Raw genomic sequence first — 23,769 nt, forward strand, 5'->3', positions numbered from 1 at the left:
AATCGTAGGGGTGGCTTCTCCCATCCCCGACTTTTCCCTGCTCATCTTTTGCGCCCTCGCGGTCGCAACCACAAGACCCGGGTTTTTTGGGGGGCAAGTCGCGTTTCTCGGGCGTTCGGAGTGTGCGCTTTGCCTAGGAAGCAGAACGCGGGGGTCATCGGAAACCTAAACCTTCATGCCTGGATCACCGACTTTTTGCAGGAAGAGAGAACTTCCCTCCTCGCGTCGTTCGTTCAGGATCCGCAAGTCGGGGCAGCGCTTTTGAGGTATTTATTGATATAGCCGCCGCTTTCCTGCACCCACGTGCTGAATTTGCGGCGAGGCGAAGGGACGCGATGCGCGGAAAGCATAACGCATCTAATTGCATCTCGGAACGCAATTCAAGGCGTTGGTTATGACCTATAAAGCCCTATATGGCTTAGGACCAGATTAGCTACAGGACTGTCTTCTGCCTCATATGTCCCAGTGATCGGGACATCAGACACTAAGACCTGCGGGACTGTTTGGGAGAGCCTTTCCTGTCGCGCCCCCCTCCTCTGGAATCAACGCCCCTAGGGATTCATACTGCCCCCACTCTCCTCGCCTTCAGAAAAGCACTTAAAACACATCTATGTCGGCAGGCCTGGGGTCGTTTAAGCCGGCTGGGGAATTCTGGGAGTTGAAGTCCAGATATCTTCAAGTTGCCAAGGTTGGGAAACACTGGTTTAAACTACGGTCCTCCGCCCCGGCCACCGGTATGTATGAGTGATGACTGTGTGTGGCTTTACTGGGTTCAACTTTTTGTTGTTATTATGTATTGGAGTATTTTTACATTTTTACTATGTTTTGTTGTAAGCCGCCCTGAGTCCGCAAGGAGAAATTGAATGAATGAGTGAATGAGTGAGTGAGTGAGTGAATGAATGAATGAATGAATGCATGCATGCTCTGGATCGGACCGTTGGCCCGACTTTAAATTCCTGCTAATACTGGAAGGCTTTCAAGTTTCAAGGCTGGTGGGCGGTCATTTTTAAAACCCACCTTTAAAAAGAAAATACTGTACAACCGCCTGCAGCTTGTTCTTTCCTGAGACTTTCAAAAAAAGAAACGCCTTCAGTACTGTAATTGCTTTATGGCACTCCTCCACTTCAAAAACAAAACAAAAAGGGGGGGGGAGAGAACGGTCATTTAAGTCAATGAGCCTCTGCAAAACCCAATAATGTGCTCTGAACCAAAGGTCACGTGCCTTTGGAACCGGAGGGAGTAGGTAACAGGTCCTTTATGCTTTCTTAAGACTTTCCACCTACCCCGTTTGACGGAGCCTTTGCGTTTCTAATTTCCTCCCCTCCGTATAAATCCTTATGGACGGGAGTGTTCTTTGAGACTTGTGCCAGCAACACTAGGCGAAATGCAAATTGACATTTTATAAACTTCAGTGGGTAAGGAATATTGTACTTTGTGTTATAAAAAGGATACTTTTCATCACGTTGTCTCTCGGAAAAAAACGCACGAAGTCGCTTGCAGAACATTACCGCAACTAGGTGACTAGGATAGGGCAGAACTTCAAAGAGGGACCCAGGCATGCAGCCTCCCCCAATGAGAGGTGTCAAACTTTACAGGGGAGTGGAGGAGCTTTAAGACAAAATGTCTCTTCGTTCTGAAAAGATGGAAGCCAAAGTACTGTACTTTCTTCTGTTGCGGAAAGTTAGGCAGCCATGGTTTCTTAAACCGAAAAGAAGCCAAATCTGTCCGAACTGCAGCGAAAAACAGTCCTGCAAAGTTATGTTCCATCAGACAGTTATTTTTCTTTAGTTCTCCCAAATCCTTTGAAGGCTCTTTAATGTCATTGGCGAAGAAAAATACAAACGTTCTTCTTATCTAGTTTCACCCATCCAGCCCCTGGTAATAGGAAGACTATCTATCTATCTATCTATCTATCTATCTATCTATCTATCTATCTATCTATCTATCTATCTATCTACCTATCTACCTATCTATCTACCTACCTAGTTTATATATCGCTGAACTTCTCAAGGACTCTGGGAGGCTTACAACAAATGAACAATATTTAAAAGAACAATTTAAAAAATAATTTAAAAACCTTATTAAAAGCCATACGTATGTCTCCACATCTCTCAAGGCTGGATCTAGACAGTATTTCATTCAGTCAGCTGTCCCAGGCCTGTCAGAAAAGCCAGGTCTTTACAGCTTTGCGGAAGGCCAGGAGGGTGGGGAGGGATCTCCGGGGGCAGCTGGTTCCAGATAGTCAGAGCCGCCACAGAGAAGGCCCTTCCCCATCTCGGTCCTCTGTTTCTGGATAAGGAAAAGCGTTGTAGGTTTTGGGTCTCTCCGTCTCGTCTTTTTTTAAGGAAAATCTCTTGCTGCCCTCCAGCCTCAATAAACCTTGAAACTCTCGGAAGAGCCGCTCTCTTTCTTCCTTCGAACGAAAGATTCAACAGGACGGACTGATTTGGATGGAAGTCGGGTTGAATCCCGAGAGCATTTATTTCTAAGCAAACGTTCCCGAAGGCGGGCTGAGACCCGAGTCCCAATCCTCGGTAGGAGGCGCCGGGGATTCTGCGACGTTTAGCTCTTTCCGCTCCCACTTTCCTGCGCGCTACTTGGTTGCGTGAAAAGCTGCGCCAGAGGAAGCGAGGTAGGCGGGAGGAGGAGGAGGGACGAGAATTGAGCAAGGCGACCTCCGGCACCGATGGTTTGAAGCTGCCGGAGGAATGCCCCCTTAAAGGACTCCAGCCCTCTTTCCGCACCTGGCGTCGCTACGGATTAACGCGTAGGGATGTTTTCGTGGCAGGAAGGTACCCTCGTCCGCTTAAAACGGGACCTTTGGAAAAGACTTCGCACCTTTCCTCCTCCCTTCAACAAACTCTTACGCAGTAACAACCCGCGAGTAAATAGGCCCCTTTGGTTAGTCTGTAGGGCCTTTCACTGTTTGTTCAGACTGTCTGTCGCCTGGTTTAAACCGACAACCTTGTGATTTCATTAGTGGGGGGGGGAAGCCCCCAGACCCCGAGCATTCAGGGCAAATTCAGAGCACGGCGGGAGGCGGGTGGCGGAACTCGACTAGACCTTGCAAATGTCGATCTGGCTTGAGAAATGGTGCAGTGGGTATTTTTAAGGAACTGGTATTTCGGGATGAATCCTATTCGTTATCTTACTCCAACGGAATACCGTGTGTGTGCTTTAATAAGTGCACATGCAGCTGGGCTATTGTTTTTTTAACTGTTGGTTTTAAATTGTTCATTAAATTGGTTTTTTTTAAAGAGATTTTAATATTACGCTGTATGTTTACTTTTGGTTGTGAGCCGCCTAGAGTCCTTAGGGAGTTGGGCGGCATACAAATTTAAGCAGAGAGAGAGAGAAAGAAAAAAGTAAGAAAGAAAGAGAAAGAAAGAAAGAAAGAAAAGACGGGAGCGAACCCGCAACAATCAACTGAAGGAAGCTGTCTTCAAAGGAGTGGGGGTGTCTTCAAAGGATCGGGGTGGGGAGTTGGACATTTCAGTGCAGCGGCAGAGAAAACTCGTCTAGAAAAGTAAAGACTCGCTGGGCTGCTTTGGACGCAAACACGCACCCAAAGACTGGGTTTGCTAAGCATTCCCGGGAGCGCCCGACCGTCAGAGTGCCATTCATTCATTCATTCATTCATTCATTCATTCATTCATTCATTCATTCATTCATTCATTCATTCTGCTTATATGTCGCCCAACTCCCGAAGGACTTTGGACGGCTTCCAATACAGGTATATTATCCCGATCCCTCCACCCTTTCTTTGCCCGCGTGTTATCCTGAGGATCCCTTGGATGAATTTGTGGCAAGAGAAGACGGTTACTCGCCATTGAATGCGTGCACCGGGTCTATTAAAATGTCAGTTCCACCGTAGGGAGACGGGGGAACTCGCAGGTAAAACCTTCCATCCTTCCGAGGTGGGTAAAATGAGGACCCGGATTGTGGGGGCAATATGCTGGCTCTGTTAAAAAGTGCCATTGCTAACATGTTGCAAGCCATAAAAAACTGAATGAATGAATGAATGAACGAACGAACAAAACACTCCGAACGGCTTTCTAGGAGTCCGTTTCAAACAGCGATTTCTGACTCAGCTTCGGCCCTTCAAGGCTTTTCGTTTTCCACCACTCCGGCGTTTCCTCTTTCCTTGGCAAAAATTCTCCTTTCGCCTTTTCAGTCTTCCCCCCCTCTCTCTCTCCAGTCTCTTGGAGAACGATCGGTTGCCGAGGGAGGTTCGTTGGACGCTGAGCTTGCAAAAAACTGACCTCTTTAGTTAGGAAGTCGTTAATCACATCCCCCCCCCCCACGAGACGGCGACGGAACCTGCGAAGCGCCACCCCGCTCCCTCCACCACCGCTTCCCTAAAATGCTTTGAAACGCTTGACTGCCTCGCATCCTGAACCGAATTGAGATGACACCGCGTTTCCGGTGGGGCTTTCCCTTAAGGCAGCGTTTCCCAGCCTTGGCAACTTGAAGATATCTGGACTTCAACTCCTAGAATTCCCCAGCCTAATTGAAGTCTTCAATGAAAAACAGGGCAGCGGGCTTTCTTGTAAAAATATATTTTACTTTTCTTCTTAGCAAACTGCTTCTCTAAATAAACTATCACTTTTGCATTTAACCACTATAACAAACTATCCACAATACTTTTTATATAACTCTTACTATATCCAACACTGCAACCACTAGGCACTAACCACTAACTACAAACCACCCAGCACAAGCCACTTTATAACAAATCACATCCATGCAAGCCTATTACTCCTTATATCGGTTACAGCCAATCCGGTTGCAGCATAATTAGCAAACCCAGGATTACCGGTACATACTGAATATGGCTTACATCAGCCTTCCCTATGGTTACAAACCATTTACTTGCATTGTAATATTACCTCCAGAAATAAACTTATTTCTGACAGAAGGGAAGAAAATGGTAACACTTGCAATGGGAAGTGAAAGCGGGACCCCAAATAATTGATCTATATTTCTCAGGAAAGCAAATTCCGAATTAAAGTGGAAGGGAGGAGGGAATCCTAATAATTAACTGAGAGCGTGCGCACCAAGGCAGATTCCTTGTGTATCCAATCACACTTGACCAATAAAATTCTATTCTAAATAGTGTTCTTAATCACGGGATGTATCGCCAACAAGCCTCGCCAATCGTTCGTCTAAGATTATTTAATTTGGATTCCTGCACCGAGCAAGTGGACTTGATGTTAGTGGTGGGTTCATTACTACTTCTGTTTAAGATCACAGTTACACGGTATATACACTTACATGGCAGTAAGATCCATGAAGTTCAGGTGGGTTTATTTGGAGCGGTGTGGGGTGAGCGCAGGCCTCCGCAGCCCAAATTCTGCGGGTGGTCAGTGGATAGGAAAGCTGCTTGCTTTCAGGTAAGCGCAAGGAAGAAGCCAGACTGCGCCCCCTATTTCTCCCCGTCATCAGATTCCAACGGGAACCCAAAGATCCAAAGCCCCACCTCCCAAGCCAATCAATTTAAACGCAGAAACGATCGATCCCCAAATTAAAACAAAACCACCCATTGACATTTAGGTGGTGGCGTGGGGTGGAGGGAAGTTTTTATCGCCCGATTTGTAGATCAGTTTCGGCAGCGCTTCCCATCTTCCTTGGTTCCGCAGCCGTTACGAAAAGTGCGCGGAGCGAAGGGCGATTTCTTTGCACGCGTGTCCTCAAAAACACACAGAGACAGAGAGAAAGAGAGGTTTCGCTAAGGAGAGCGCGCTACGCGATTTCTTTGCACGCGTATTCTCAAAACACACATATATACACAGAAAAAGAGAGAGAGAGATTTCGCTTCGGAGAGCGCCTACGCGATTTCTTTGCACGGGTGACCTTAAATACACACACACACAGAGAGAGAGAACTTTCGCTGAGAGAGAGAACTTTCGCTGTGGAGAGCGCCTACGCGATTTCTTTGCCCGCGTGTCCTTAAACACACATACACAGAGAGTGCTTTTGCTCCAGAGAGCCCGCTATGCTAATTCTTTGCACGCGTGTCCTCAAAAACACACACGTACACACAGAGAGAGCTATCACTCCGGAGAGCGCCTATGCGATTTCATTCCACCCGTGTCTTTAAAAACACACAGAGAGATAGAGAGCTTTCGCTCCGGTAGAGCGCCTACGCGATTTCTTTGCACGCGTGTCCTCAAAAACACACGTACACACAGAGAGAACTATCACTCCGGAGAGCGCCTACGCGATTTCTTTGCACGCGTGTCCTCAAAAACACACGTACACAGAGAGAGAACTATCACTGCGGAGAGCGCCTACGCGATTTCTTTGCACGCGTGTCCTCAAAAACACACACGTACACACAGAGAGAACTATCACTCCGGAGAGCGCCTACGCGATTTCTTTGCACGCGTGTCCTTAAATGCACACACAGAGAGCTTTCGCTCCAGAGAGCGCCTACGCGATTTCTTTGCACGCGTGTCCTCAAAAACACACACGTACACACACGCATAGAGAGAGAGCTATCACTGGAGAGAGCCCTACGCGATTTCTTTGCCCGCGTACCCTCACACACACACACAGAGAGAGACCTATCACTCCAGAAAGCGCGCTACGCGATTTTTTTTTTTTTTTTTGCACGCATGTCCTCAAAAACACACACATACACAGAGAGAGAAAGAGAGAGAGCTTTCGTTGCGGAGGGCACGCGAGGCTCGTGCGAGGCAGGCCGGCGGCCTTGGCGTCCCGACAAAGAATTCCCCACCCTCCGCAAGCGTCAGACGGATCTACGTAGAGAAACGTGCCAACTCGTGGCGCGGGGAGCGGATTTTCAAATCTCGTTGTCGGCTTTCATCAATTATTCCGGCCTGTCAGGGCCGTTGGAAGCGCCGATTGGGCTATTATGCCTTCTCTTCCCCCCCTTTTTTTTTGCCGACTCCTCTCCCCCTCCCCTCTCCAAATCTCCTCAAACTCGGAAGAGCCGAGGTGAAATTAGCAGTAAAGAAGGCATGTAATTGAGCGAGTCACGTGCGACCGGAGGGGCCCCTCAGAATCCCCGCTAGAGCGTGAAGGGGCGCTTGGTCCGGGCGGTGGGGGCGGGGCGCCCCCTCCCCCAAAATCCACTCAAGAGAGCCGGGAACCTAAGAGAGCCGAAGCGGGAGAAACCGCTCCAAAATCAAGACGTTAAAAAGCTGGTTCCAGAGAGCGCTTCTCCCGACCAGTGGGGGTGGAGGGAGGGGATACGTTTCCGCCTCGCTACTTTGGAACAGAAGGCCTGTAAAAAGCAACATGGCCGAAGGTTATTTCCCTCACCCCCTTCTTTTCCCGGGTTGCTTTTTTTCCCCTTCTCCTTTGAAAAGTCGCCTCGCTTTCCTTCTCTCTCCCGGCCTCCTTTTTTTTTTTTTTTTTTTAAGAAGAGCCCTTTAACTTTCGTTTTGAAAGGAAAGGGCGATTTAAAGGAGAGGCTAGTTTTGAGAGGAAGAGCACCAGCGCGACAAAAACAACGGCCGCGAAATGGGAGGTTTGTTGCGTAGAGGGGGGAGGGAAGAAACCCGCCCACCGCCGATTTCACCCCGAGTTGAAAAGCCTTTTCGGAGGGACCATTGTTCCGCTGTGGGGTTGAGCAAGCAAGCCGCTGAAGGCAGAAGGGGAAAGTTGTATACACCTGCCCCCCCCCCAATACATACACAGAGAGCGAGCCCCCATACACATATACAGATGGCCCATGCACACACATACACACACAACCCCCATATACATATACACACACAACCCCCATATACATATACACACACAGCCCCATACACATAGACACACAAACATACATTTATTTTATTTATTTATTGGATTTGTATGGCGCCCCTCTCCGTGGACTCAGTTGTATGCACACAGCCCCCATACACACAGAGCCCCCAGACACATATACGTATACACACAGCCCCTACACACACACAACCCCCTACACATATATACACACAGCCCCTATACACACACAACCCCCATACACACATATACACACACAGCCCAATACACAGAGCCCCCATACACACATACACAGCCCCTATACACACAACCCCCATACACATATACACACAGCCCCTATACACACACAACCCCCATATACATACATACACAGAGCCCCCATACACATACACACGCGCACCCATACACACACAAACTCCCCCACACAGAGCCCCATACACACACACACAGGGAAAGTTTTATACACCTGCCCCCCATAGAGAGAGCCGCCACACAACCAGAGCCCCCGTACACATATACACAGACAGCTTACACACACACCCATACACACAGGGCCCGTACACACAAACACACAGAGAGATACAAGTAAAGTTTTATACACCTGCCCCCCCCCCCCCTTCACACACACAGAGCCGCTCTGACTAACGGCTGTAGTAAGAGCCGTTCCAGCGTACAAGCCAGGGGCGGGGGAGGTTGCCGGAGGAAGAGCGCGAGAGGAACGAGCCCAGTTGGAAAATCACACCCGGCGCTCGCGGCCGCTTTGGATGGGCTGTTCCAAAGCGGTTGCGCAATCGCCTTCTCCCTCGGCTCGGTCGCCCCCCTCCCTCCCCGCCCCTCCTCCCTCCCTCCCTCGCTCAGCCGAGACTCATTCGCCCTGCGAATTCCTCTGGGGAGGGATGGGATCGGTGCTCAACCAGCAGTATCCAAGTAAAGTATCGTTTTCTGGGGTGGTTTATGTGGCTGAAAGATGGAGTTAAAGGGCAGGATCGCACGTATGTACAGAACAACGTGGGGTGGGCTGGACTGCCGCTGCCGCCGCCGCCGCTGCTAGTTGCTACTACTGTGTGTGCGAGTGGCGGGGAGTGTATGAAAAATAAGAGCCTGAGTCACAGCAGATGCTGCTTGTTCCTTCCGAGATGCCCTTCAGCGTTGAATTATTATCATTTTTCTTGCGAAACCCAGTTGATTTTCCTTCCTACCAGATCCCGGGCGTGGGTAGTGCTTTGAGATGTTGGTGCGCTTTAAAAACAAAAAACAAAATTGTGAGTGAGAAAAGGGAAGAGGGGGGGAAATAGCTCGATTTCGTAACGTGGAACGTGCGTGTATGTGTGCTTTCCGTCCCTTTTCTGTAGCAATCGCTCTTGTGCGGCCGCCAAGGAGATGTTATTAGAAATTAAAATTCTCTCTGCCTGTGTGTGTAAGGGAGAGGGTGTGTGTATGCGCGCGCGCGTATATTTACGTAGTTTTCTCGGTGTGTTTTTTTTTCCGCCATCCAAATCAGCGGGGGCGCGTAAAAGTGGAGATGAACCCGGGAAATTGCCGGAACAAGAAGAGGAAGAAGAAGAGGAGGAGGAGGAAGAGGAGGAATCCCAGGTTTTGCACGGAACAGGCCATTGCAAGTGGTTTAATGTGAGAATGGGATTCGGATTTATTTCCATGCTCAGCCGCGAGGGAAGCCCTTTGGAGTCTCCGGTTGATGTCTTTGTACACCAAGTAAGCATTTTTTGTTACTTCAATTATCATCTCGATCCCAGGTCCCTTTTAAGATCGCTTCTGTTTCATATGACCTGAACAGTGTGTGTGTGTGTTTTTGTTTGTGTATTGTGCCTGTTCTGTTAGGAACTAATTTCAGATGGCAACAGCAACACTGAAATCAGTATATTTAGAATAATAATAATAATTTATTAGATTTGTATGCCGCCCCTCTCCAGAGACTCAGGGCAGCTCACAACAATAATAATAACAATATGACAATGTAACAAATCTAATATTTAAAAAAAAGCATCTAAAAACCTAATTAGAAAATACCTCATTAGTTAATAAAAGCTAATAAAGTACTTTCTGAATGCAAAATTGAGAAGTACAATGCAAAATTGAGAAAGTATTGTTCTGTTAGGAACTAATTTCAGATGGCAATAGCAACATTGAAATCAGTGTATTGAGAAAATACCTCATTAGTTAATAAAAGCTAATAAAGTACCTTCTCAATGCAAAATTGAGAAAATACAATGCAAAACTGAGAAAATACTGTTCTGTTAGCAACTAATTTCAGATGGTGGATTTTTTTGTTTGTGTAAATGTTTCCTGTGTAATTCTAGAATAATTTTTTAATCTATTAGTCATTACTCTTTACTAAAATTGGAACAAGAAAAAATCAGGTGTAAACCCTGCAATTTTGTACATGTTGATTTGAACTTAAAAAAGAATCCTCACCAAATTACTTAGAAAGAAAATACTAAAACAGTTATTTTTTATTATAATACAGTGAAGTATAAATAGTACTTGTGTTAGTCTGCTATTTGGAAACAAATGGATCTCATTGTAAATTATGACATATCAAAGCCTAATTTATGTTCAGGTATGTGATAACCTGTGAGAGGAAAATATATTTTATAGAGCAACAAGACTGCTCAGTCTTTAAGACCTCAATGTTTAGAAGTGCAAATGTAAAAGGTGATATTATACATATTTATGCACAAATAAAGGCATGATTCCTTTAGCATGTTAAAGTCCATTATGACTGTAAAAACAAATAACAGCAGACAACCGTTAATTTCGTTAACTATATGTGACACATGTGTGCCTTTCACTTTGTCTTCTGTCCTTGCCCTAAATTCTACAAATCAGGAATTAAATTTTGAATTGTACTATCTCATAGTTAGCTCAGGAGTGGAATGAAATGCATTCAAATTCCTGAAATTCCTGTGCACTGTGTTAAATTCCTTTTTAAAAAAAATCCTTCATTGAGTGTAGGAAGACCAGGGGTTTTATATTGGTTATATCTGCAAAACTTCAATAATGTTTCATTTGAATACTTATGTTATAACAACAAGTAATAACATGTGGGGATCTCCTAGCAAACTGAGATTATGTATGTATGTATGTATGTATGTATGTATGTATGTATGTATGTATGTATGTATATTTCTGTGTCAAGTTTGCTTTCTTTTTATTTTTCTGATTTGAGCAAAATTTTACAATGATCTGTTGTGTGGGATATTTTATCATTAAGTTGGGTGATGGGGATGGAATTTGTTTGTAATAGAACAAGGTAATAAAAACAGTAATTTCAGATTTAAAAGTATCTTCTGGGGTAATACTTTCACTGAATTGAGTGGAAATGTTCTGGAAAAACTGGTGAAAGAATTGCTGTTGCGGCTTCTCAGAATATTTATTTTGATTTTCCCATCTTGTAAACAAAATTAATATCACTTTAATGAATTGTAAGCATGTCACCTTGAAACAAAATTAATATTTATTTAGCCATAAATAGAATAACTGTGAAATGAAATATCTTATTTTCCATCTACATAAATTTGTTTTTTTGATTCAATCTACAATCCTCATAGATTTTTCAGTGCTGATTTCCAGTGGCACCTGGCTCTTCCAAATTTTTCTCCCCTCTCTTTTTAAGTCCTCCATATACATTTGTATATAGAGAGGAGCTGAATGTGGAGTCATATTATATCTGGAAATCAAATCCCCCAAATCTGTTAAAATACAATTTATGTAACAGACACCTGTAATTTGATTACTCAGACATTGTCATGTTGTATGGTACTGTGTATCTTGCTGGGATTTTGGCTTCTGTGTTTATATATTCACAGATTTTTAAAAAGTAAAACCTAAATATTGGGGATGGGGTAAATTGCAGTGGTAAAGTCTGGAGAACAAACTTTCTCAGTCTGTTCTGTACCACTTGCAGCGATCAGTGTGGTTATTGATAGACATAGATTTTATTTTTTTTACAAAAAGCTTGAGTTCTATATTTTCCTTTCATCTACAAGTCTCGGAGCAATTACCATATTTTAATCCGAAATAAATATGAAGCCATGATCAAACCCATTTCACAGATTTGGACTGTAGAACTGTAGCAGGCTAGATAGGTTCCTGTAATGTATTTTTGCCACTTTCAAGTCTTGACTTTATAGGCAAAAGATAACTGGGCTTTTTAAACATTCTAGTCAGAATTCTTCAGAGAAGGTAATTTGGATTTACACTTACACACACACACACACACACACACACACACTGCTGCATATCAATAGTAGATTCTCAAATATTGTTAAGTGCATAGCTGAACCATTTCATATGGTACAATTTCTAACAATTCCTTGGGAAAAGAGGTGTATTTGTTGTACCTCCATATGTCAGATTGAAATTTAATGTTCTGTCTACTAAATTGTTGTAGCTAGGTATAAAGAGTAAAGAAAGTGAATAATTCTGTAAGACACAAAATTAATGACTTTAACACATGTTTCTAGAATTCAGTAAGCAAGAAAAATAATCTATATAGAAGAAAATTGAAATGTGTATGGATGTTACCAAAATACTGTATTTACATACTGTAATTTGAAAAAAGTATTCCAGGAATATATATGCATTTGTGAATAAGCATAATGAATTTTTTTTCTAGTAAAACATTCAGTGAAAGGGTTTTTTATGATAAAATATGGAGTTTTTTCATTATTGGGTTTTAAATAACTTGAAAGATTTATGATCTTATAATAATGTAGGTGAACTTAGAGGCTTTTGTCCCATGGGGCAAAATTATTGGTTAAACTTTTTATCCCATGGGGCAAAATTTTTCCTCCAGCATTTATAGTAACATTGATTAAATCTTGACTTGTGGAAAGAGTGTAACTTATATTGTAGTCCAGTGATGACAACCTTTTTTGGTTCGGGTGCCAAAAGGGTGTGCATGTGCCTCCCCTATGCATGCAGTCAACACCTGTGCTGCCCCCCCCCACATAACCACAACCCCTCACGTTGCCACACACACATGCATGTGCATAGGCATCACTGAAGCTTCTGATAGGCCTGTTTTTCACCATCTCCAGGCTTCAGGAGGATTTCTTGAAGCCTGGGGACAGCAGAAAAGAGCCCAAAGGCCCAACCAGAAGTTCGTTTCCAAACGTCTGATTTGGCTATTCCACCCCCACCCACCCCAGGTTTCAGGAGGCTTTCCTAAAGCTTGGAAAGAGTTAAAACAGCCAAAAGGAGGCCAAAAATCAATTGGCCAGCACGCACATGCCTGCTGTAACTGACATAGGGCAACACCTTGCATGCGCTCAGATATGGCTCCGCGTGTCTGCCATAGGTTCGCTATCACTATTGTCAGTTCCAGCTAGCCCACAATTTAACTGCATTGCAGAAATTCCTCTGAAAGAGTAATATTATTGTTTTTAGCAATACAGGCTGATTTCACTTCCATTGCTGCAGTGGCCCCCAACTTTTTGGCTACTGGTTCCGTGAAGAGGTCTTTCTACAGATCAGAGGAGGCACATTTTCTCACGGTGCCTATATCCCACGGATTGGTCTTTGCTTGTTTGCATGGACTGGTTGCTGGCATGCTCCATGGACCTCGGGTCGGGGACCCCTTCATTACTACACAAATGATAGAGGAAAAGGGGGATCCTAAAGCATCAGAGGGGCGAGAGAAGAGCACAAAGAACTTAGGAAGAAGCCACAAGCAGCCTGTAGACATCTGTAGGAGTAAAGGAAGGCCATTATCTGCCTACAGAGAAACTGAAACTCTATAAGCAAGTAAACTTGCCCCTTGTCTGCTTAGGTCACTATTTGAGGCCCCCTTTTTCCTGAAACAGACTACAGCTATCCTTGTTGCAAACTTTTTGGCATCTCTGCCTGGCTCCCTGTTCCCTCTGTGTATTACTGGTGTGGAGTTTTGATGGCAAACTGCATTCAGTGCTGCATGTCATCAAAGAGGAAACCTCAAGAGTTAAGGGCGCCACACTGCAGTCTGTATGTGTGCAGGGAAAGGCTGCCTTTTTACTGACAAACTGCTTGTGTGGCTGATTTTACTGGAGCCACTGTTGAGGAATGTGTCTGAGTTGAGCAGGACAGAAAATGGTTCAGCAGCAAATATTAGAAGAGCAAAACAAAAAAATTGGACATATGGGAGTGTTTTCAACATGGCCATTGCAGGAAAATAAAGGCAGGCTGCTGGTTGGCCTCCTTTCCTAAAAATCTAACCAAGGAAGTAACATTCTTTTGAAAGTTGAACATCTAGGTTATATAGATCTCTCCTTTGAATGCCAAGACAATTGCTGCTAATTATTTACCAATCACCATTTAATGGTAACTCCATCGCTTGATATGGGAACTGGGAATTGATTGACTGACCTCAGATCTATCAAGAATTATCTCAGGAGATCTGGACTTATTTCAGTATGTTTCCGGCTGAGTTTTTGTCATCTTAGTAAATGATCTCTGCCTGAAAATGGATGGAGAGAAATCGGCATTAATTGACATAAAGGTTATAGTGGATTTCATTAGCACTGCATATGATTTACCGGTAAGAACTTACTGTTTTCAATGATTGCAGTGCAGGGGTCCTCAAACGTTTTAAACAGAGGAGTGGCTGGGTGGTCATGTGACTGGGTGGTCAATTTAGCAGTTAAACAATAAACCTTCCCAGGGCCTCCCTGTGACAGCCTCCACTAGGAAAAATGCTGGCCTTATCTTCCAGTTCCAACCTTCCGGGCTTGCAAAGGTAATTCCTGTGCTTGGCCAAAGGGTGGGAGCCCATTGGTGGGCAGGTCGATGTAGGCAGGGCAGCCTTATGGCCCTGTAGGCCCAGATTGATGGCTTCAGCAGTCCAAACTATAGTTTGAGGGCCCCTCCTAGTTCTTTTTATTGGATATGTTTAGGGGGTACTGCCAGGAACTACTGTTTACATATGAGGTGTTGATCTGTGCTATCTCATGGAATTATGCCTTGTTGTCTTAGTTGCCGGACATCTGTAAATAACCTCTGGAAATAGTGAAGTGTATGCCATTGATGTGCTGATGACGGACAGTTTTATGTTGTTGTCTTCCAGCTCCAGAAAACAATTGACATCTTTTGATTCCTTCCTGAGTTCAGTTGTAGAGTGAACAAACTGCAGTTAAAGCCAGATAAGGCAGAGGTGCTATTGGTCAGCTAATCTTAGGAATTTGGGTTCAGATTTTTCTGGAATCATGTACTATATGGATCTTGGATTTTCTATTATTTTTTCCCATTGTAAATGCTGAGACTATTTTAATCTTTAATTGACAAGGACTAAAAAGTAGAAAGGTCAGAGGCTGAAATCTGTCTATTCCAGACAGTTTAAGTAGAAATCAAATTGAGTACTACTTATTTTAGGGTTGTTTTTTTTTAAAAAAATTATGAATGTATAAACTGCCACAGTGAGGGTGATACTTAAGTAGCATAGGAAAGCAACACCTAATGCTACAATAACAATAAAAAACCAATATAGGAAACAAAAGCAATACAAAATTCAGTTCCAGTTAAAAGTAACAATTCATGCTATAACATTCCTGGAACCAAGCTTTAGAATAATTTCAGTTATTCCAAATAGCTGGTGAAAAACAGAAAAGACAAGAAACACATGAAGAGGAACCTGTGGAAGGAACTTACATCTACCGTTTGTGGTGTTTTTCTTTCATTGTCTTTTAAAATAATATACTGGGTGTGAGGCAAGAGACGAAGGCAATTTATCTGAGCTTCTTGTTTCTCAACTGTTTGTAATAGGTAAATGTTCCCAATATAATTTCACACATAAATTAAATCTCAAAATTAATGATCAAAATTCTAATTTATTTCCTCTTGATAAGGAGGAAAGGTAAGTCCTATGTTGTACCAACCGAGTTGGTTGAGAAGGGCGACATAGGAGTCAGATAGACAGACAGACAGACAGACAGACAGACAGACAGGAGTCTATCCCAGACGCCTAAAACTAGGTGCCTGCCTGCCTGCCTGCCTGCCTGCCTCTCTCTCTCTCTCTCTTCCTCTCTCTCTCTCCCCGTGTGTGTGTGTGTGTGTGTGTGTGTGTGTGTGTGTGCGTGTGTGTACACATCTCCTTCCACTTATGACTATAATCTTGTTGCCTGTATCTATACAGGCAACAGGATTTATACAGGGATATACAGGATTTATATTGCTTTATTTACTTTCCTAGTATGATTTGATTGCTTATTTAGTATCCTATGACTATCACTATTTATTTATTTATTTATTTATTTATTGGATTTGTATGCCGCCCCTCTCCGTAGACTCCTTGTAAGTATTGTATCTTATGATTCTTGATGAATGTATCTTTTCTTTTATGTATACTGAGAGCATATGCACCAAAGACAAATTCCTTGTGTGTCCAATTACACTTGGGAAGTGTGGCCAATAAATATTTTTTTGCCACACACATAAATATAGTGTGTGTGTGTCTATATTTACTCTGTGTGTGTGTGTGCATGAGCACGTGTGTGTGTGTGTGTGTGTGTGTGGTGTTTTTCTAATTGATTTTAATTTTATGTTAGCTGCCCAGAATTGCCATTGTGAGATGGGTGGTCATATAAATTAATATAAACAAATTCAATAATCAAAACCCACTTTACACAAACCTATAACACTGTACAATTTAGACTCAATTGCAGCATTCTCTCTTTAATTTTACTTTCTGGGCCTGCAGGGTGGGGTGGGGTGGGGGCCCAGCTATTGTTTTTCAGTTTAGTTCAGTAAATTATGGGTTATGTAATGTATTAACAAATTGCTATGTCAAGATGTGGTTTGCTTTGCAAAGTTATGCATTTCCATTTCTCAGAAATTCATCCCGTGGCAATTGTCTTTCCATAGGTCCATGCTTTCCATCTGCAGTTTTGCTATGACTCTTTATTAAACGCATGTACAAAAGACCAGTTTATTCAGTAACCTCCTGGAATCAAACAAAACTCAGGGCAACTTTCTAATAACGTTTAATAGGTCATCTCTTTTTACAGTTTCCTTTTGTTGCAACTCTTTCCAATTTGCTAACACTATAATCATTGCATGTTCTTTATATCCCACAAAGTTATGTTTTAGGCAGTGTTCCTAACTAAGCTGAGGTGATAAATATTAATGTGATCAAAACATAAAATTTTCTCAGACTGAAATTCTAAACTTCACTCTTGTATGTTGCAATAAAAGCAATTTGCTTACCCCTTAATTAGATGATCAAATAACAGAAGTCTCTCTAGAGAAACAAATTCCCTCTAATAATCTGGTGTGGTGTTCTTAAAACAAGCGGTTGTATACAGTTGGCCATCCTGAATCTAATGATGGAGTGGGCCATTTACAGCCCACACATTTTATTTTTGTGACCTACAAGCCACCTACAATCATGATATCTAAAAACAGATCAGAGATTCCTGCTTATCTGAGATGGAAAGCAGATTAAAAACTGTACTGTAAATTTCTAGCGTTTTTAAGTTTTCAAATTTCCAACAATAAGCAGCCTTGCTGACATTTATGATGTGGCCCTTTCTTTAGCATCAGGATCTGCCCTCTGAAAAGTTAAGTGTGACTTTTGTTCCTCAAAGCATAAAGTAAAATTGGAGAAAATTCAAAACCAGACTTGTTTGTTTTGCTCTAGTTTATTGTATTAATGTTTTTCTAAGTTTTAATGCAGTTTCAAATAGTAACACTGGTATTTTGGTTACATATTGAATGATTGGTTACAAGTTTTGATGTTCAAAATTTAGGAAATGTGTGTTAAGTAAAGGATAAAGTTTTGTTTAAATTATTTGTTTTGTAAAAAGGAAGTTGCATATTGATGTTTATTGCTTCACCAATGATGTCTATAGGAAGGGCAATGAGGTTTCATTGCAACAACTTGTCTTACCACAATAAGAGAATTGTGGTTGCCTTAATTATTCACAAATAATAATTGTTTTTGGTTATTTAAGTGGTTTTATGATATGTATTAATTGTTTATTATATGATGTCCACAGTCATTTTATGTGAGATGGACAACCATATAAATTTAATTAATAAATAAAACGTGTATCCAGATTGTTGTGGGATATTTAACTTCATATTTAAATACAATAAGTTACGAAGGAGAGAAATATTTCTTGCTTGCAGCGTGCATGGTTTGCAACCAAAAGGTTCCTTGTTGTGGTCCTGTGTTTTACATGCACTCTTCCACCCCCACACACCCAAAAGGTTTGCTCGCTGGCTACTGCTTGGTGGGGATGGCAGAAGCCCTGTGGGTGTTGCTGCTGCCTTTGCCCCTACCCAGGTCCCGGCCAGTTCCCTGCAGGCCAAGCTCAGCTGCAGGCAGGGAGCACTGGTTGTGGCTGGCTGGCTGAACTGCATCTGTTGGGGCTGCCCTTGGTATGGCTGCCTGGTGTCTCACTGCTGGGTGTCTAGAAAGAGTAATTGGACCTGCAGGAGGAAGGGAGTGCAAGCAAGGCTTCTGCAAGACTCTCCTCCCCAGGACCCATTAAGGACTATTCGTTGAGTACAGTTTGTCAGCCCATTGTAGATCCATCTGGTGGTGAGGTTGTCTATCCCACTTTTCTCTAGCTTACAAAGAAGTAGGTTATAGTCTATTTTGTCGAATGCCTTGCTGAAGACTAAGTATATTATGTCCACAGTATTTTGCTGGTCATTTAGTCATAGTTTTGAAGAATGAAATGAGACTGGTTTGGCATCATCTGTTTTTAACAAACCTGTGCTGGCTGCTAGTTATTACTTTACTCATTTCCAGGTGTTGACAGATCTGTTTTTTATTATCTTTTCCAGTGTGTTTCCAGGTATTGATATTAGGCTGATTGGTCTGTAGTTTCCTGGGTCTGTTTCCCTCTCCCTCTTTTTTTGAAGTTGGGAACCACATCAGTTCTTTTCCAGTCCTCTCGTAGTTCCCTGGTGTCCCGTGATTTTTGAAAGATGTGGTGCAGTGGTTCTGAAATGACATCTGCCAGCTCCTTTAGTACCCTGAGATGTAGTCTGTCCGATCCTGGTGATTTGTATTCATCAAGTTCAGACAGGTGTTCTCTTATCGTTTACTGGACATAGAACATATCTCCTATGTTCACCTTCCTCTTCCTATTTTCCCACAATAACAACCCTTTGAGGTGGGTTGGGGGTGAGGAAGTGAGTCAGCTGGCAGGACTTGAACTCAGAGGCCATTGCTTTCAAGTGCCTTAATCACTAGACCAAACTTCTCCCTCTTTCCCTCCCCCCTCCTTTCATTTTTAGTCCTTTCTTCTCAACATATTTTGGAAAGGGACCATAGATATATCTTACATTTATCTACAAGTTCATTTATGCTTACAAGTGGGTTATCTGCCCACAAGTTCTCCCAATTATTGAAAAAACAAGTATGGAAAGCAAATCCTTGTCTTATGCTTCTGGGATTTGTTTGTTTTATTTTGTTTCATTTGTCTTCCTTTATATATTGTGTTGGGTTTTGTTGCCTTAGTATTAATGTTGGCTCCTGGTGGTTATCTGGATGAGTCCTTGCAGTTATGTTGACAAGATTTTGCAGAAGTGGTTTGCCACTGCCTCTTTCTTAGGGCTGAGAGAGAGTGACTTCTCTATGGTCACTTGGCTGGCTTCATGCTTAAGATGGGGACTAGAACTCAGTTTCCTGGTTTCTGTGATGGATGGATGGATGGATAGATGATAGAGATAGATATATAGGTAGGTAGGTAGACAGACAGACAGACAGACAGACAGACAGACAGATAGACAGACAGACAGCTCCATCCATCTATTCATCCATTTATCTATCCATCATCTATCCATTTATCAATTATCTATCCATCCATCCATCCATCCATCCATCCATCTATCTATCTATCTATCTATCCATCATCTATCTATCCATCTATTCATTTATCCATCTATCAATCATCTATCCATCCATCCATCCATCCATCTATCTATCTAAAGGGGACGGAGCTACGGTGGCGGCATGTCGGCTTTGGGGTTTCTGAGGGGAGGCTCAGAGAAGCAGGGAGCCGCTGACTCGGCTTGGGGGCACCAAAGGGAGGCGATTCCAGACCCTGAGCCAGACATCCCCCAAGTGCTTTGTCACCCACCGGGCAAGAGGAGGGGGAGGCAGGTGCAGCCAGGCCGGCTTCGGAGGGTCCTGGCGGGCAGCAGTTGCAGTTCAACGGGCCAATGGACAGGAGGAGCGAGGCGGACTCAGAGCGATTTCTCCCATATGGAGAAGCCACGCAGGCTCACCGGAGAGAGGGAGGCGAAGCGGCAGCTGGATTAGGACTCCGGGCCGCAACTTCAACTGGCCACCGCTTCTTTGGCTGGGGAGACAAAGAGGAGTGTATGGCTGTCCCCGTGGACTCTGGAGGAGGGGGAGGGGGAGGAAGGGGGCATCTTACCCAGCCTCTCCATCCTCGCTTTGGCGTCTTCCGCCAGCTGGCATATGACCGGATTCCCAACTCTCCTTGGCCGAAAGTGGGTGGACAAGCCGGGCTCTCCCTGCTCACTCAGAGGGATCTGCGGACGAGCGACATGGCTTCCCAAAATACAGGTGAGCGAGAGCCAAAGGGGTCCCAGACATCTTTTGCCCACCCTTAACAGAAGGGGCTGCCTTGGCTTCCCTAGTGAGAAAGCAGCTGAGATGCTGCCAAAAGTTTAAAAGAAAGGTTTCGTGGACTTTTAGGAACTGGTATGGATGGATACTGACACCCATCATTCCCAACCGGGAGGAGGAGGCTCTGCCTTCCCGCTTAGCATCCCGAGCCCCCTCCTCAAATACCCCCACCGCTTTCCAGCTGCTAGAAAGCAAAGGGAAAATACCAGGCGCTTTGGCCGGCAACAGTCAATGTTGGCAGTCTGGAGGCAGGGAATCCTGGCGGGGGCAGCAAGCAAATGGGAAATCCTGGCGGGGGCAGTCACAAGGCAGGGGAATCTCTGCAGCAGTAAGAGAGCGCATGCACCCAGGCTCGGGTTTGTAAGGTGAAAATGGTTCTTAAGAAAGGCAAACAAATCTTAAACACCGGGTTCGTATCTCGAAAAGTTCGTTAGTAGAGGCATTTGTAAGTAGAGGTACCACTGTATCCTCTGAAGTCTGTGTCTACCTTGTGTTGCAGAACAAGATTGAGTAATTTGATCAATCTTTAAAATCCATTATAATTGGTGGAAATTATATTAAATTATTTAGGGTGAAAAATGGTGTACTTCATGTTATGTCTTTGGTTATTGCTGTCATTTGTTTTATCTGCAATCCTAACTGATTCGTATTGAATTTGTGGATAAAGTTTTTGTTTGAATATAGATTAAAGAATTTGTTTGGGAATGTGATAGGTTGGTTTGTGTAAAACTCTTTTCCAAGTTTGTTTGGACCTGCACTTTTGATCCAGGTCAAATATTGTGCTATGCCATGGAATCTATTAAATAAGCCATATTAAGCAGGGTTTACATGACATTTATATTCAGATAATAGTGGCTAGTTTAACTTGCCCTCTTTTTGTTGTTTTCATTGCAAATGTGCAATAAGGCTCCTTGCCATGTTTACTACTTATCCATTTACAGGAACAGTAATGGAAAACAACAATTTAGGCTGGTTGAAGTGGTTTCCCCATTTACATAAAACCTTTGGTGCCAAAGGCACTTCCTCATAGTTCTTTTTCCACTCCCTGCCCCCTTCAAAGCAATTTGAAATGAATCTGCTGATTGGCTTATTGTATTTTCCACATTCTAAGCAACCTTCAACTGACCAACCAGAGGCTGCAAAAAACCAACCAGAGGCTGCAGCTTAACCCGTGCCCTACCCAAGCAGTTGCAAGCTACTGCAGATCCTGCGGCAATAAAAATTCCCCCATGTCCATCCTAGACAAAAAAAAATTTGAAACAAAATAATAATGTGTCCTGACCACTGCTTTTTGCACAAGAAGCAGTTCCACGCCATTTCCACCTATGCTCTACTAAATTAATCATGCTTCCCCACTCCCTGAAAAAGTCTTCACTTGCATACAAAAGAGCAAGACATGACATAAAGCCAGGCTAGCATAGCAATTTATCTGTCCCCTTGTTTATCCCCTGCCCGACAAGGAGAAGGAAGAAACAGGCAGAACACCTCTCAATTTCACACTTAAGACCCACCAACATTTGGCAAGGCAATTGAAACTTGGGAACCAGGAAGAGGGCTGAGGCAAAAAATGTGTTCTGTGAGGAAATGAGCAATTCCTCACCTCTGCTAAGCTTCAGTACAAAAAATGGGGGGGGGGATTAGCTGGGGAGGAATAGGCAATTTTAGTTACACCTCAGCTGAGTCAGACATAAATTAGCTCATCTGCCAAACTGTCATCCTACAGATGCTGCCAAAGAAAGGTGGAGTCCTTTTCCCGAACACATCCTGAGGTTTTCCTTCAGCTAATATCTTTTTCCCCCTTGTTGCAATGAATTGCAGTTCTCTGTACTGCTTCTAAGAGTGTATCCTCTCTGGTTGCACAGAGAGATTTATGCAGAACTGAAGCTACCATGTGTCCAGTGGAAGTACACATTTAAAAAATAGTAAAGAGGGTCCATTATAAAACCTGTTCTTCTGTAGTTTTTCATTTATCTTTATTGATTTGCTGCAAAAACTTCAAATCTGGAGGGGGAAAACCCCAATCAAACATTCCTAAATAAGGGTTTCGAGCACTAAAATGAACTTTGTCCATTTATCATTTTTGTTTCATTCACATTTTGGGCTCCAACTGCAAATTTTCTTGATCAAAACCAGGGAAGTGATATTTTATAACTCATTGCTTGCCTACATATTAAAACTCTGCTGGCAATTACTGTTTGTGAAAAAATAATGTGATTATTTTTTATGAAGCCACAATTTATTAAGTTATTTTTGTGAAGCCCTAATTTATTATGTGATTTCTTCTAAAATAAGTAGTATACTTTAAAAAAAAAATAGTTCAGCTTAATGTGTCTTAATGCAGGTAATTATGAAAAAATTATTTTTAAGTTTTTTGTTGGGTCATAATGAATAGCATTTGAAACAGCCTTTTCCCATCAGCTCTTGAAAAAATTAATTCCAAGATAGAGTATCTTGTGAGGCACTGTCTTTGCAGTGAATGTATTTTGCCTGGAATTTATTTATTTTTATTTATTTGTTTGTTTGTTTGTTTATTTGTTTATTTATTTATTAGATTTGTATGCTGCCCCTCTCCGGAAACTCAGAACGGCTTACAGCAAGAAAACAATACAAATCCAAAAATTAAAACAGATTTAAGATCCTTAATATAAAAAACAATCATACATCACATACAGACCATACATAAAGCGGAAACGGCCCAGGGGAATCAATTTCCCCATGCCTGATGACAGAAGTGGGTTTTGAGAAGTTTGCGAAAGGCAAGGAGGGTGGGAGCAGTCCTAATCTTCAGGGGGAGTTGATTCCAGAGGATCGGGGCCACCACAGAGAAGGCTCTTCCCCTGGGTCCCGCCAGACGACATTGTTTCGTCGAAGGGACCTGGAGAAGGCCAACTCTGTGGGACCTAACCAGTTGTGGGATTTGTGTGGCAGAAGGCGATCTCGGAGATATTCTGGCACAATGCCATGAAGGGCACTTTGAATTGTGACCGGAAACTGATCGGCAACCAATGCAGTCTGCAGAGTGTTGGTATAACATGGGCATACCTAGGGAAGCCCATGATTGCTCTCACAGCTGTATTCTGCATGATCTGAAGTTTCCGAACACTCTTCAAAGGTAGCCCCATGTAGAGAGCATTACAGTAGTCAAACCTCGAGGTGATGAGGGCATGAGTGACTGTGAGCATTGACTCCCGGTCCAGGTAGGGCCGCAACTGGTGCACCAGGCAAATCTGGGCAAACGCCCCCCTTGCCACAGCTGAAAGATGTTCTCTAATGTAAGCTGTGGATCGAGGAGGACGCCCAAGTTGCGGCCCCTCTCTGAGGGGGGTCAATAATTCCCCCCCCCCCAGGATAATGGATGGACAGATGGAATTGTCCTTGGGAGGCAAGACCCACAGCCACTCCATCTTATCAGGGTTGCGTTTGAGTCTGTTGAC

At 43.4% G+C, this 23,769-nt stretch overlaps 1 protein-coding gene across 4 annotated transcripts in view; it reads left to right on the forward strand.

Moving 5' to 3' along the window:
- Positions 1-23,769, forward strand: part of LIN28B (lin-28 homolog B) — a 97,648-nt gene that overhangs the window by 13,421 nt on the left and 60,458 nt on the right. Inside the window, exons 1-2 of one of the 4 annotated variants that reach the window (XM_070733279.1) lie at positions 7,443-7,495; positions 9,239-9,450. In XM_070733279.1, the coding sequence (XP_070589380.1) occupies positions 7,489-7,495; positions 9,239-9,450 (219 nt within the window). In that variant the 5' untranslated portion in view covers positions 7,443-7,488. Of the gene's footprint in view, positions 1-7,442; positions 7,496-8,621; positions 8,665-9,113; positions 9,451-23,769 lie in introns of those variants that run through there. The other 3 variants (XM_070733278.1, XM_070733277.1, XM_070733276.1) reach the window with 3 other exon arrangements.

Source organism: Erythrolamprus reginae, chromosome 1 (assembly GCF_031021105.1).
Source record: "Erythrolamprus reginae isolate rEryReg1 chromosome 1, rEryReg1.hap1, whole genome shotgun sequence".
NCBI classification, from domain to species: Eukaryota; Metazoa; Chordata; class Lepidosauria; order Squamata; family Dipsadidae; genus Erythrolamprus; species Erythrolamprus reginae.